The sequence below is a fragment of the Sphaerulina musiva genome (assembly GCF_000320565.1).
Source record: "Sphaerulina musiva SO2202 unplaced genomic scaffold SEPMUscaffold_1, whole genome shotgun sequence".
Lineage (NCBI taxonomy): Eukaryota > Fungi > Ascomycota > Dothideomycetes > Mycosphaerellales > Mycosphaerellaceae > Sphaerulina > Sphaerulina musiva.
The window spans coordinates 4,306,620-4,319,294 of NW_016017383.1; the positions used below are offsets into that span (position 1 = coordinate 4,306,620).

The 12,675-nt window shown below is 53.5% G+C and overlaps 5 protein-coding genes across 5 annotated transcripts; 2 read left to right on the plus strand and 3 right to left on the minus strand.

Moving 5' to 3' along the window:
- Nucleotides 1-255: 255 nt before the first annotated feature.
- SEPMUDRAFT_146710 (serine/threonine-protein phosphatase PP-Z) lies at nucleotides 256-3,530 on the minus strand. Its single transcript, XM_016903813.1, has 2 exons — nucleotides 1,567-3,530; nucleotides 256-1,513 (listed from the first exon to the last, which is right to left on the minus strand). The coding sequence occupies exons 1-2, from the start codon at nucleotides 3,010-3,012 to the stop codon at nucleotides 1,331-1,333; spliced, it is 1,629 nt and encodes a 542-aa protein (XP_016765870.1). The 5' UTR covers nucleotides 3,013-3,530; the 3' UTR covers nucleotides 256-1,330.
- A 372-nt stretch (nucleotides 3,531-3,902) lies between these two features.
- On the minus strand, nucleotides 3,903-5,887 carry SEPMUDRAFT_146711 (nucleotide-diphospho-sugar transferase). Its single transcript, XM_016903814.1, has 3 exons — nucleotides 5,710-5,887; nucleotides 5,596-5,652; nucleotides 3,903-5,527 (listed from the first exon to the last, which is right to left on the minus strand). The coding sequence occupies exons 1-3, from the start codon at nucleotides 5,776-5,778 to the stop codon at nucleotides 4,328-4,330; spliced, it is 1,326 nt and encodes a 441-aa protein (XP_016765871.1). The 5' UTR covers nucleotides 5,779-5,887; the 3' UTR covers nucleotides 3,903-4,327.
- A 1,025-nt stretch (nucleotides 5,888-6,912) lies between these two features.
- Nucleotides 6,913-7,254, plus strand: SEPMUDRAFT_14202 (uncharacterized protein; the record flags this gene model as incomplete). The annotated part of the gene is made up of 1 exon (XM_016902983.1): nucleotides 6,913-7,254. A coding segment is annotated over one exon (342 nt), but the record flags the coding sequence as incomplete, so codon positions are not given.
- A 255-nt stretch (nucleotides 7,255-7,509) lies between these two features.
- Nucleotides 7,510-8,390, plus strand: SEPMUDRAFT_146712 (uncharacterized protein). Its single transcript, XM_016903815.1, has 2 exons — nucleotides 7,510-7,858; nucleotides 7,938-8,390. Exons 1-2 carry the CDS (start codon nucleotides 7,633-7,635, stop codon nucleotides 8,018-8,020), a joined length of 309 nt encoding a protein of 102 aa, XP_016765873.1. The 5' UTR covers nucleotides 7,510-7,632; the 3' UTR covers nucleotides 8,021-8,390.
- A 461-nt stretch (nucleotides 8,391-8,851) lies between these two features.
- SEPMUDRAFT_146713 (aspartyl-tRNA synthetase) lies at nucleotides 8,852-12,675 on the minus strand. Its single transcript, XM_016903816.1, has 2 exons — nucleotides 9,213-12,675; nucleotides 8,852-9,154 (listed from the first exon to the last, which is right to left on the minus strand). The coding sequence occupies exons 1-2, from the start codon at nucleotides 12,163-12,165 to the stop codon at nucleotides 9,063-9,065; spliced, it is 3,045 nt and encodes a 1,014-aa protein (XP_016765874.1). The 5' UTR covers nucleotides 12,166-12,675; the 3' UTR covers nucleotides 8,852-9,062.

Sequence of the window (12,675 nt, forward strand, 5' to 3'; positions counted from 1 at the left end):
TGGGATCGGTTAGCTCCGGCCCGCCGCTAGCAGGGGTCATATCATTCCACCAGAATCCACCTGCAGCCTCGGACTTGCAATCACGTGCTGTCGTTGCCACGACATCACGCTAGGTACCTAGGAGGTAGGTAAGGTACATGTACCTAAGGTCAGGTAGGTAGGTATCTTCCACTCATCACTACATGTACCTTAGTACGATAACCTCAATTACACAACAGGGCGAAAGTGGAAAGAGTGGCGCAGATGTGTATCGATGTTTCCAGTCTGTAATACTACATGATGTACGTAGAACCTGTGCCTACCACCGCATCTCCAGCAGGAGCCCATCTGTCATGCCCAGCTGGAAGCTACCATGTATGAATCCCGTACGGATGCAGGTACTTATCATAGCCATTCTACCTTGGTAGTGTTGAGGCTATGGGTGCTAAGATTCTTACGATTTGTGGATGCCACTGTACCTAGTAGCTACTGTAAGGTAGGAGAAGTGGCTATGTAGCTATGTCAAGAATCGTGGGAGGAGAACAGTGCTTTATGCCGCCTGCCACACGCCAATTGTGAAAGAGTCGAAGTGAGAGTCTTTTGCACAAGTGCCGTCACGAACCTGTAGATATGGGGAAGTAAAGTGGAGAAGTCCATAAGGTAATAACAAATAACAATCCGTGCAGTCTACCAAGCGACCGACCCATGTTGGCAAGCTTCGGACAAGCCGTCAAGCGTGTAGGAACGAAACCCCCTCAGTCAATGCGACCAACAGCCATATTTCTATAGCCAATAGTACGAGAGTGCGGGATTTCGTCCAGCCGATGTTCCCCTGAGCGTCTCCGCCTTGAGGATACTTCAATGCTTTCGCCCATCGCCCGCTGCATGTCATGTCAGCGCTGTGATATGTCGCAAGTCGAAAACATCTCCGACAGCTTGCCTGAACGCCATGAATCTGTCTTTGCTTTCCAAGCCGACCCGTCCATGATGGGATTTACAGCCAGCCCATAACGCCTGGCCTATTACTGAAAGCTTGCCATAACACATTTTCAAGGGTCGCCCTACTCTTCCTTCCATTGTTGCAGTGAAACATGCCTGAAGCGCAGCTGCGAAGTACAGCTGGGTGCTTGCTAATGGTCGATGTGTGTCCCTCCGAGGACCATGACAAATTGTTCCCGAAGCTGGGTTGCGATGTGCTGCCATCGTCTGTTACTTTGCTCAACTGCAGTGAGACTTCCTTCCCTCTGACTGCCGAGAATCATTTTTGTCGTCTTGTGAAAATTCCGGGGTTCCTGGTTTTCAATAATGCTTCCCTTATCCATTCTGATGGCCTTCGTCTCGGTGACGATCCTTAGTAGCTTTGTGGGAACTGGGCAGCCGGTGGACTGTTCAGCATGCTGTTACGTTTAGCCCGGCCTTTCTTAATATGGGTCTTCAGTGCGCTCGAGTCTAGCGGCTTGAGGAGCTCAAACGAGCAGAGCAGTTCGCCTGAGACGCTCATCACGGCTCCCCAGTTGTCAAATTCGCCACAATACTACGTGTCAAGTCAGTAACACGCCCAAGCTGGTCGCACAAACGTGAACTTACATTTGGAGCGGAGAACACAGTGACCAGGATGCGCTCGTTAAAGAACTCATAACCATCTTCAACAACCATGTGCGCTCTGCATACCAGATCGAAATCGTGCTTCTGCAGAAATTCCATGATAACCTTTTTGCCAAAGCAATAACTGACACCTCTCTCGTTAGCTTCCCAATCTGCTTCCATATCAGCTGGATCAGACCAGAGCAGGTCGTTCAAGAGCCCATAGTCCGGAACGTCTGTTGGCCTGGCGATGTTGCGGATATCGTCCATGTGAGAAAGCGATGGCGAAAGTCCTCCATGAACACAGAAGATCTTGCCGGCTACGATAGCAGCGATAGGTAGCGTGTTGAAGGTATCCACAAAGGTCTTCCACACCTTCACATTGCACCTTCGCTTGCATTCGTCGTAGAAGCCGTAGACCCGCGTGACATTTGCGCATTCATGATTGCCTCGGAGGAGGAAGAAGTTTTCTGGAAATCGTAGTTTGTAGCACAACAGTAGCAGTATGGTCTCCAGACTCTGCTTTCCGCGATCCACATAATCGCCTAGGAAGAGAAAGTTGCTATTGGGTGGAAAGCCGCACATTTCGAACATGCGGATCAGATCCGTGTATTGACCATGCACGTCGCCAACGATCTTACAAGGTGTAGATAGCTCCAGAAGCGCAGGTTGCGACAGGAATAGCTCTCGCGCAGCGTTGCAGATTGCAGTGATCTCGGCGTTCTTGAGGCAGACGGTCTTGGTGACTTTGCCAGCATAACCAGCATCCACGAGACGTTTGATCATGTCGTCGAGGTCAGCAGGCTTCAACGCTCCTATGGCCATGTCGCCCGACGTAGAAGGTGAACGAGATTCTGGTCCCTCGGCGATGGCAAGGGCTGCAGCTGCGCCTTGGCCATTTGTTTCTCGTTGTGGCCTCTTCATGAGGATGGATTCTGTGGGCTCCTTGTTGAGTGTCTGGTGGATATTGCCCTGCGGAGGGGCATCCGATACAGCGTCTACTTCGCCGCTTCGTTGCGCCTCCTCAATCTCGCTAAAGTGGTGTCCACTCAAGACCGACGAAGACATGGTCGGCGAAGGAGGCGGTTGGTCCTCGGTCTCATCGCCCGCGAGACTGCCTCTACGTGACGTGTCCGCAATGGATCCTGATGCGCCCCGAGAGTGCCTGCCAGACCTACCACTAGTAGCTGACTTGACTGACTGCGAATCCGTCTTGTCCAGACTCGTCGTCGAGTTGTCACCACTGAGGTTGCTGGTACTGGCACGCGGACTGTCAGCGGATGACTTGCCGGGTATCTTGGTGCGCAAGGCAGTCCGAAACGAGCGCGATGACTCCTTTGTGTCGGACTTGCTGAAAGATGGATATGAGCCTAGCTCTGGGCCTGAGCCCGTGGGGGTTTGAGAGCCGCTACTTTTGCCATCCTTCTCTTTGGACGGCTGATTACCCATGATGGAGAATCAGTCGCAGCTCTGCAGATGGTCTTGCTCGTGAATGAATGAGTGAATGGGTGGCCTGATGCGCGGCGAAGGAGATAAGAGCAGCGAGAGTGGTGATAAGTGGCAGTGTGATGCGATCCGAGGTCGTTATGGAGGCCGGAAGAGTCTCGCCAAGTAGGCCAGACAGTGTATTTCGGCGGAAGCGGTGCCTAATGCCTTCGCATGGAAGCTGTTGTGGCCTTTGGCGGGGAAGGTATCGTGGCTCGCGTGGCCAAGGTGATCGTAGTGACGCCGGGCGGCCAGAGTGCTGGCGGGAGTCTGGTCGCAAAGTGATAGCGAAGAGGGCGCGCGGGGTTGGACGGGCGTTGTGGGCTTCGCAGACGGAGGGAGAGGATTATGATGAGGTGTGCGGCTGCTGGGACGCAGGTCGGTGGTGGTGGTGGTGGTGGTGGTGGTGGTGATGGTCTGTTTGGAGGAAGCGATCGTGCAAGAGCAGTGCGAAGCGCAAGAGCCAGAGCAAGAGCGGCCGGCTGGCGGGCGGAGAAGAAATACGTCAGAGTTCTTGACAGCTATCGCTCGACGTGAAGTGCAGTTTGGTAGGTACGGTAGGATGTATGTCTCGCCAGCAATTGCGCCTGGGCGGAATCTTTCTGTTTCGCGGGAGATGCAGTCGATGCGGTGGGTACAGCAGCAGCCGTAGTCAGGTAGTGGTGGTAAGGTGTGTATGCATGTACAAGCCTCGCAAGGTTTGGGAGCCTAGTTGAATGCAACGACAAGGATACTACCTCCTACGCCAAACAGTGACAAAGGTCTAGTTAGTTCTAGGCTTCGAGCCAGCGGGGCCTGGCATTGAGTCAGCCGCAGCATACCATCAGCTCATCAGCTTCACTTTTCATCGCCCGATCACATATATCGTCTTCAATACAAGGTAGGTACATGTAGGTACAGGTACCGTCGGATGTGCCTCTAAAAGTGCTTGCAGTATCGTATACGACCATGTCAGCTACATGTACTGAGGACGTGCTACCAACATCTCGCTGACTCCCCCCAAGATTGCCCACCACAACAGGTCATCAGTCGTTCTTCACAGATCGATCGGCGTCAGTCATTGCAACACAAGTAGTACCATGTAGTCAGCAGGGTGGGTGTATAGTGTGTCGATCGCCCAGACTACCTCCATACGGTATGCACGTGTCTGCTGAGCTCCACTGCCCTCCCATGGCTGCTCCTCCCCCCGACGCCCTGTCGATGTTTGGGTAATGCATCTTTTGGTCAACGTCGCTGCTGTGCGGCGCCGCGCTTTTTCTACACGCCTCTGCGACTCGACTTACATAATGACCTCGTTGGCCACGTCGCGCTTCAGCTCTTTGTATGGCAAGCAGACGCAGTTCTGTACGCGGACCTCGTCCGCAACGGCGCATTCCTTACCCAGGATAGTAATGCTTTGTACTTTCACTCCATTCTTGACCACGCTCGTGCTGTGCTCTCGCGCTGGTGTCGGTGTGCCCTCTACGCGTGCCCAGGCGCCGACTCTGCTGCCCCAGCCAATGATGGAATATAGCACGCACGCATCGTGACGGACCTCGGCGTCCTCGAGCACGATGGACTCCTTGATTCTCGCGCCTGCGCCGACCACTGCGCGAGGTCCAATCGACACGTTGGGCCCCAGCTTAGCGGTCGGATCGACCTGTGCGCTGGGGTGGATAAACACAGGCGGCAAAATGTTGGCTGATGGTTTCGCAAGCTCTTCTGATTGCAGCTGGAACGCCTTGGTGAGATAGAGAGCGTTCGCAGGTACTGCTGAGCCAGCGGTCTTGATCTGCCGCCAGAAGTCCTTGGTCTCCAGGACATAGAACTGCCTGCTGTCTGCAAGATCTGCGAGTATGTCCTGCTCCAGTCGAATGACTTCGTTCTTCTCGCCATCCTCGTCTCCGGGTGGGACGTACTGCGCGTCCAGCGCATCCGAGGACGGGTATGACAACAGCCGTGGGCGATCTGTGCGGCGCTTGATAGCGCTCTTGATGCTAGGGAAGATAGCTTCCGTCGCGAAGAGATAGACACCGCAGTTGATCAGGTTCGAGATGTGTGATTCCGGCTTTTCCACGTAATGAAGCACTCTCTTGCTATGCGAATCGCTGACGATGCAACCAAAATTGGTGGCTGCATCGTTCGGGACCCTTGTGCCCAAAATTACAGCTTCCGCATCTTTCTCGTCGAATAAGCGCAACATCTGCTCCAGTGGGAACGAGCAGCACACATCGGCGTTGAGGACGAAGAAGCGATCGGGTCTGCCCTTCAGGATGGCATCGCGGAAGTGATAAAGACCGCCGGCTGTACCGAGAGCTTGATATTCGCGAAGATACTTGACGCTGATCTTGGGGTGTGTGCGCGAGCAATCCTTGATGAAGTCGCGGAACACTGACTCGTCGTAGTAGCCGACGATGAAGACTTCGTGAATCTCAGGGACGCGTGAGACTGCCTGGAAGCAGTGTTCGATGATGGGATGGCCGGCGACTTCGAAAAGTGGCTATGGGGAATCAACATATGCTCACATGGCAGCATGCTGAGCCATTGACGGAGGTTGTGGTTACTCACCTTCGGCAGGTCGAGAGAAAGTGGTCTGAAACGTGTTCCTCGGGATGGGCCCCCAACCTAGAATACCTCTCAGCTCGCAGTCCCATATGTTGAGCTTGCAGGACGTATGTATACCAGAATCACAGCTTTTGTGACAGGAGCACCTCCAGCTTTCCCTCTCACGGGCACTTGCAGGGAGGCCATGCTTGGTTTATGACGAGAGACTGATAGAATGCGGTGTTTGGTTCCCGTCGCTGTCGTCGACAATGGAAAGCACTTCAAGGTTCTTGGATCTGCAAGAAATTCGAATGGGATGGACGTTGTCTACACGGACGGAGTGGTATCTCAAAGGACACGACAAGCTTCCAAACATGTGACAGCAACAAAACCCCTAGAACTAACCATCTTAGCGTTGCAAGGATTAAAGTCGTAATAATTGGCACCCCCGCTACTCCGCCAGTTCGCGCCGCGTGAAGTACAGTGTTCACTTTCACTACCTACACCTACTGCCATTGGAACAATCTTTCAATTGTACATATGTACAAGTGGCTTCCACCGCTTCATGTTGTACAATTACCTTCCGCCCGGCCGTATACGTAGTTCAGATCAGCTAGAGTCGCGCTGGCCTGGACGTTCTTGGTCAACTACGTACATGTAAGCTCTGCATAAAACTAATGCGGAGGGCCTGTCGTACTGCTGTAGAGCTCTCTGCACGCCAACTTCAAGTGTCCAGCGAGCATCACCACTCCCACTTCGCTAATTCAATCGTGTATAAATGTCCGGCTTCGATACTGATGTAACCTAGCGACTTTTGGACAGTGACGGCATGCCTTGGATGTTCACCCCTGGCTTACAGAACGCATAAGTGTGTAATATGATCTGGTCTTGGCCTGAGATGGACAACTTTACGCCGGAAGATACCTGCGCGACCTTCTCGAACACATTGGCTTTCGGCTGGCGAGCTAGATATCAACCACTATATTGCTATTGCGCAGTGGCTTTGCACGCTACTGTACCGCAGATCCGATATATTAGTTGTAAGGTAGGCACCTTTGAGAACGACGAGAGGCGGCAATAGATAGGGCTGACACGAGTCAGATCGTTTTCCTGGTTAACGTCTATTTGGTGTGCTTTGAGTCGAGATTCACGAAAAGCAGACATAGAGTCAATGATTTTGACAAAGAATACGCGCGGTGCATGTACTCGGAGAATATAGTCACATATTGTCCCGAGTGAGAACAAAGGTCGCCAAAACCGGCAGACTATGAGATGTCTGCGGCCTTTCGTTGCCAATGTGCTGCCGCTCCTGTAAATGAAGTCAAACAGTCGTCAATCGCAATGTGCTGCCACAGTCGCGTGATATACTCGACGTGCGGACACAGCTCATTCTGCCCACGGCCTCTCTTGGAATGTCGCGATGCTTCATTCGATCCTTCGGTTCCGTGGTCCACGGGCTGCGAGATCGCGGCACATCCGTACAAAAGCTTGCGGCTCGATCGACTGTGTCCGTCTTGCAGCTCGACACGAGAGCGGTTGCTCCTGGAGATCAATACGAAGCAGTCCGTGAAGTTTGACGAATGGCAGTGGAAAGTTTCTTATGGCATGCCGAGTGGCGGTAAAGATTACTGGACCAAGAAGGCGGAAGAGCGTGAGGAGGAGGACAGGAAGAAGATTGAGCCACCACCCACACCACAGTCGCCGCGAAGAAAGCCAAGTTTGACCAAAAGATTCAGTTGGAGAAAGTCGAAGAGGAAGAGTGCCAAATTGAGCCCGATGAGAGATGTCGACGAAGAAGAGGTGTGAAAGTCTCAGTGATCTGCACCTACCTACGTAGGTATCTGTAGTCAGCATTTGGAGACGGCAGCACCCGAGACGTCGACACCGCACCTCGAAGCTCTGTACCGTGCATGAAACAGCTCAACATACACGCAACCTCTCGCACGCCATTGACAAGCCCAGCGACCTCCATTGCGACAGCGAAGATATATTCAAACGTATCCGACTGCCACACACGACGCAGGGCTGCGCTCGGCCACTACTACCACTACCACCACCACAATGCCCACCCCAGAATCCGAATCGTTCAAAGCATCCAAGCCCAAAGTCGCGCCAACATTTGACGGCGTGGACTACGATGACAACAAGGCGCTGAAAGCTGCACAAGATGCCATCATCCGGGAGCAATGGGTGCAGAGCATGATGGCGCGGCTGATCCGGGAGGAAATGGGCAAATGCTACTACAAGGAGGGCGTAAACCATTTGGAGAAGTGTGGGCATTTGAGAGGTGAGAGCGAAACAGATCCGAAGAGGGCCAGTGATGGATATAGGTGATATACGAAGCTGACAGTAAAAAAAAACTGTAGAACGATATCTGGAGCAATTGAAGCATTCGAAGGTGAAGGGATATCTGTTCCAACAGCAGAATTATATCCCAAAGACAGAGTAGCACTGGAAGAGGGGATACATGGGTGGGGGCAGGAGGATGACGACGAGGGGATACGATCGCATGTGACACTTTGATGTGTCTATGCGAAAGGAGGAGTCCGACTATGATACGGATTGGAGCATATATGATGTGTCGAATACTCAAGTCGCTTTAAAACACATCACACTAACTGCCGACCTTTCCCCCCCCCAAAAAACGTACCTATGCTGACAGCCTCCTCCTCCTATGGAACGCAAGCAGAAAGAAAAAAATGAGTAGGACCCTGAGAGCACTCGCTCACTCGAAGCATAAGGTAGCCGACGAATTTCTTTCCAAATTCCCGATTAATTCGCCCCCTCTTCAAATTGCGCCTCCGAACGGAAAGTGAAAGCCGACCCAAACTTACAACCCCCCCGCCCGCGGGACGTTTGTCAAAAAATAAGAGAGGACGGGGAGAGGGAGAGGGAATGAGAAAGTGGGCTGTTGCCCGAGTCCAATGCAACATTGCAACAAATGCACCCGACAATGCAGATTTCTCAACCGGATGGATTTGTACGTGCCATGTATGGTAAGGTACCTTATGAACATGTGTATATACCTCTTATCTCACCGGTCATAATGGTGTCATTCAAGCCTACCTACCTACCTACCTACCTACCTATCTTAGGTACCTTACCTACTATTGAGGTAAGATATAGAGCTGTTCAAAGGCTGGACAGTCTTGAGAGAGCGCACCGACAGCATGACGACCATGTTCTACCGTTACCATCATTCCATGTGACACCTGGGAGAAACGACACAGGAAGAAAAGAAAAAGAAAAAGAAAAAGAAAAGACCACAACAACACAGTGTGCAAAAAGATCAATCAGCTATTGGTTTCTAGGTGTATCGTTATATATTGGGAGAACAGGCAACAGCACATCTGTGCACACGCCCCATCTCACTCCATCTCAACATCAATCCTGGTCGACACTCTCCGCCAATGTACGACAGACTTGGACGCAGTAAACACTCGCGAAAACTTCTGGGGAAACACCAACGATGCACGCTCTTCCTGGGACTGCTAAACCTTGTTTTTATCGTCCTCGTCGTCCTCAAAAAAGCTCAGAATAGCTCGAACACCGGCAGGTCCTAGACCATGAGGTGGGTAGCACACTGTGTCAAATGTCAGCATCCACATGTCATCGTGACCAAATATCAAAGTGCCACTTACCGTACACGGGATCATCTTGAGCGCCGAGCTTCTCTCGGAATTCGCTCTTGTTCGTCAATTTCAGCTCGGTTGCGATGGCGTGGTACGCCTTGGCCAAGACCTTGACCCTGGTGCCCTTCAAGTTGTGTCCTGGGGTGAGCTTGGCGGAAGCTCCGCCACCAAAGGTGACGGAGGTTGCGCCAGTCGCTGCGGCAGCCTTGAGCGCGTGTAGCACGAGCAACTCGATGGCACCGGACGGCGCACCCGGGAAATCCAAAGCAAACTTCACCTGCCAACCGTGATCGGGCGACAGCTGTGCTAAAATGACCAGACCAGCAATCTCCCCCTCCTTGGTGGTGGAGTAATGGTATTGTCTGTGCTCCACATCCTGCCATGGATGCACATCGGTCAAATGCACTTGCTTGCCCTTGCGGTTCTTGAGCCAATCCTGAATGCGCTTCTCGACCTTCTGCTTGATATCTTCAGGCACTGGAGTCCCTAGATTGATATCATGCACCTTGACACCCTCTTTCTCGGCATGGCGGCACTTGCGCTGGATATCCGGATCCTGCGCTGCAGGGTTATTTCCCGGATCCAGTCGCTGCTCAGCTGCAACTGACAAGGTTCGCCAGTCGAATTTCGTTGCTAGCACCTCTTCTGGAGCTGCGCCACACAGCAGCCACAATGGCTTGAGTCGCCGTTCCTTCTTAATGTATCGCAGGAACCCACCAATGGTCTTGGCATACTGACTGGGGTGGCACAGTGGATCTCCAATGGTGATGCTGAAGCCCTCGTGCGGTACGAAGCCCACGGCGGCACCAGTGTTAGGGTCACGCCAGACCTCAAACTTCGGCTCCAGCCACGAAGTGTTGGAAGCATCGCCGTAATTGGCAATGAGTTTTGGCAAAGGCTGGAAGTCCATGTGTGCCGCAACACGATCTTGGCCGGACCAAGGAGGATGCAGCGTGCTGGCATCAGGATGTCTGAGCTGCTTGACAGGTGGGTGGTACGGCAGCGATCTCGGATCTCTGGTGAACAGGGTGGCATTTCGAATATCACCCAGCTGGAGAAGCAGCATCAGTATGCGCTCCATACCAATGCCACCACCTCCATGAGGCGGCGCGCCCCATTCGAAACCTGTCATGTACTCTTCCAACGTGCTGGGGTCCATTTTCAGAGCCTCCATCTTCTTGATGAGCATGGGCGCATCGTGAATACGCTGGCCACCAGACAGGATCTCCTGACCACGCAAGAAGATATCGAAGGAGTTGGTGATGTTCTCGTTTTCAGGGTCTGGCATCGCATAGAAGGGGCGTGCGGATGCCGGAAACTTGTCAATCACGTAGTAGTCGGTCTTGTACTTCTCCTTGACGACCGCACCCAGCGCAATCTCATCACGGGTTCCCATGTCCTCGTCCTCGGGCAGAGGGTTTCCGTCTTCGTTACGATATCCCGAGTCGTTGAGCATGCGAATCGCTTCTGCAAAGGGAATGACCGGCGTCTGTTCGAGCCATACGAGGTCCTCGTGGGGGAACTGGCGTTTCACCACCTCAATCTCGTCCTTGTAGTTCTCATACACGTACGTGAAAATCGCCTTGAACGTGCTGTCCAGTACGCGGAGAACCTCGTGATAGTGCTCGTCGATAGCCATTTCCAAATCCAAGCCGGTGAATTCTGTCAAATGTCTGTGGGTGTTGCTGTTCTCCGCTCTGAATACGGGCCCAATTTCAAACACTCTGCGGAAGTCTGCAGCAATGCACATCTGCTTACCCAATTGAGGAGACTGTGCCAGGAAGGCAGGTCGACCAAAGTAGTCGACTTTGAACACGCTGGCTCCGGACTCGGACGCGGCGCCTTGCAGCTTCGGCGTATGAATTTCCATGAAGCCCAGAGAGTGGAGATGTGCGCGGAACGCTTGACATATGCCCGACTGTACGCGGAAGATGCCTTGCGAAGCTGTCGAACGCAGATCAATTATCCGGTTATTCTGCCGGGCACGGTCGGACACGCGGTGGCGTGTATCTCCCTCCTTTTGCGTGTCCGCCTTGTTCACCTCAGCCTCATGCACCGTGAATGCGAGTGGCTCGCTGGGAGTGGCCTCGACGTGCATTTCGTGGATATGCACCTCCAAGTTGTGTATCGACACGCCAATGATTTCGCCCTGTTTGGACTTGGGCTCCTGGATCACACCTTTGATCAGAACCACGGTCTCGACGTGGAGGTGCTCCGCCCAATAGACAAAGTGAGGTGACACGCTGCCGTGCTCATGCAGAATGCCCTGAATGGTGGCGGTTTGCTGGCGCAGCTCCACGAAGACGAGATGCGCACTCAGCTTCCTCATGTTGTGGATACGTGCCCGGAAGCAGACCATCTTGCCAATGTGCTCCGGCTTCAGCTCGCGGATATCAATGCGGTCCTGATGCTTCTGCTGACCTGCATAGTAATTGATAGGCAGAACACCGTACTTGGACTTTTGTTCTTCCGTTTCCCCCAATTCTGCACGACGTCGCATGTCTTCCTTGCGTTGGCGATCGGCTTGCGTACGCTCTTCCGCCTCCTTGCGATGGGCTTCCTTTTCCGCGGCGCGCTCATGTTTGCGCTGTTGGTTTTTGCTCAAGGTATCGCCGTCACGATTCACAGCCAAGTAGTCCTCGGTGGAGGAGTGCGAGTCCTCGGAGCTCGCCCGAATCTTGCGGCGCAGGAAGCCCAGCGGACTATGCGAGGCTCGATGGTGGTCGCGGGATTGGCGACTGGGGGAGGCCGAGGCGGGAGAACGCACATGATCGGTGGAGGCTCGGGCGACGTCGGTAGAGTGTCTGGCAAATGGGCGAGCGCTCGTCAAAGCTGCCAGGCCGCTCGTGGAACGACGGTTGAGGTTCTCGGTCTTGTCGGCAGTCTCAGTATCACTGGTTGCTGCGGAAGTCGAGCCACTCCCTCCGGAGCGAAAGCTGCTCAGGGCCTTCTTGAGCGACATGGCTGGGTGGGAGTTTGTTGGTCAGAGTGCAGGGTGGCCCAGTCAAACTCTCGTCTCGGATTGCGGGTCCTTCAGACGGCAAGGGTGACGAATAAGCTCCAGGCTGAGCCGACGTGCTGTCGTCGTCGTCGACGTCGTCGTCTGACCTCAACGTTCTTGCCGGAGCGATTGTGGCAACAACACCCGACAAGCACGCGGAGAGATGGGACAGGAAGTGGTCGAGGAGGGAGGAGGGAAGAGGGAGGTGAGAAGAGGATGATGGTGCAGTTCGATAACGGGCAGGCGAAGTGGGTGGTCCGTCGGATGATGCGGCTGTGAGGCCGGTGGGAAGGGCAGTTTCGTGATACGGAAGGAAGAGTGGAGGGAGTTTCTGTGGCAAGAGATGGTGGTGGTGGTGGTGGTGGTGGTGGTGTTGTTGTTGTTGACGATAGGTATTATTGTTGTTGATGTTGTTGTTAGTCTCCTCCCATTTCCCACTTGCTTGCGGGGGTGGAGCAGGTTAAAGGTGAG

What these genes read in the sequence shown, in the direction of transcription:
- SEPMUDRAFT_146711 (XM_016903814.1), bottom strand. Translation starts at nt 5,778, where the DNA reads ATGGCCTCCCTGCAAGTGCCCGTGAGAGGGAAAGCTGGAGGTGCTCCT. An exon ending in TCACAAAAGCTGTGATTCTG is followed by an intron (nt 5,653 to 5,709) that starts GTATACATACGT and finishes GAGGTATTCTAG; the next exon opens with GTTGGGGGCCCATCCCGAGG. An exon ending in TTTCTCTCGACCTGCCGAAG is followed by an intron (nt 5,528 to 5,595) that starts GTGAGTAACCAC and finishes GATTCCCCATAG; the next exon opens with CCACTTTTCGAAGTCGCCGG.
- SEPMUDRAFT_146710 (XM_016903813.1), bottom strand. Translation starts at nt 3,012, where the DNA reads ATGGGTAATCAGCCGTCCAAAGAGAAGGATGGCAAAAGTAGCGGCTCT. An exon ending in CTGTGTTCTCCGCTCCAAAT is followed by an intron (nt 1,514 to 1,566) that starts GTAAGTTCACGT and finishes CTTGACACGTAG; the next exon opens with TATTGTGGCGAATTTGACAA.
- SEPMUDRAFT_146713 (XM_016903816.1), bottom strand. Translation starts at nt 12,165, where the DNA reads ATGTCGCTCAAGAAGGCCCTGAGCAGCTTTCGCTCCGGAGGGAGTGGC. An exon ending in TCAAGATGATCCCGTGTACG is followed by an intron (nt 9,155 to 9,212) that starts GTAAGTGGCACT and finishes CATTTGACACAG; the next exon opens with TGTGCTACCCACCTCATGGT.
- SEPMUDRAFT_146712 (XM_016903815.1), top strand. Translation starts at nt 7,633, where the DNA reads ATGCCCACCCCAGAATCCGAATCGTTCAAAGCATCCAAGCCCAAAGTC. An exon ending in GAAGTGTGGGCATTTGAGAG is followed by an intron (nt 7,859 to 7,937) that starts GTGAGAGCGAAA and finishes AAAAAACTGTAG; the next exon opens with AACGATATCTGGAGCAATTG.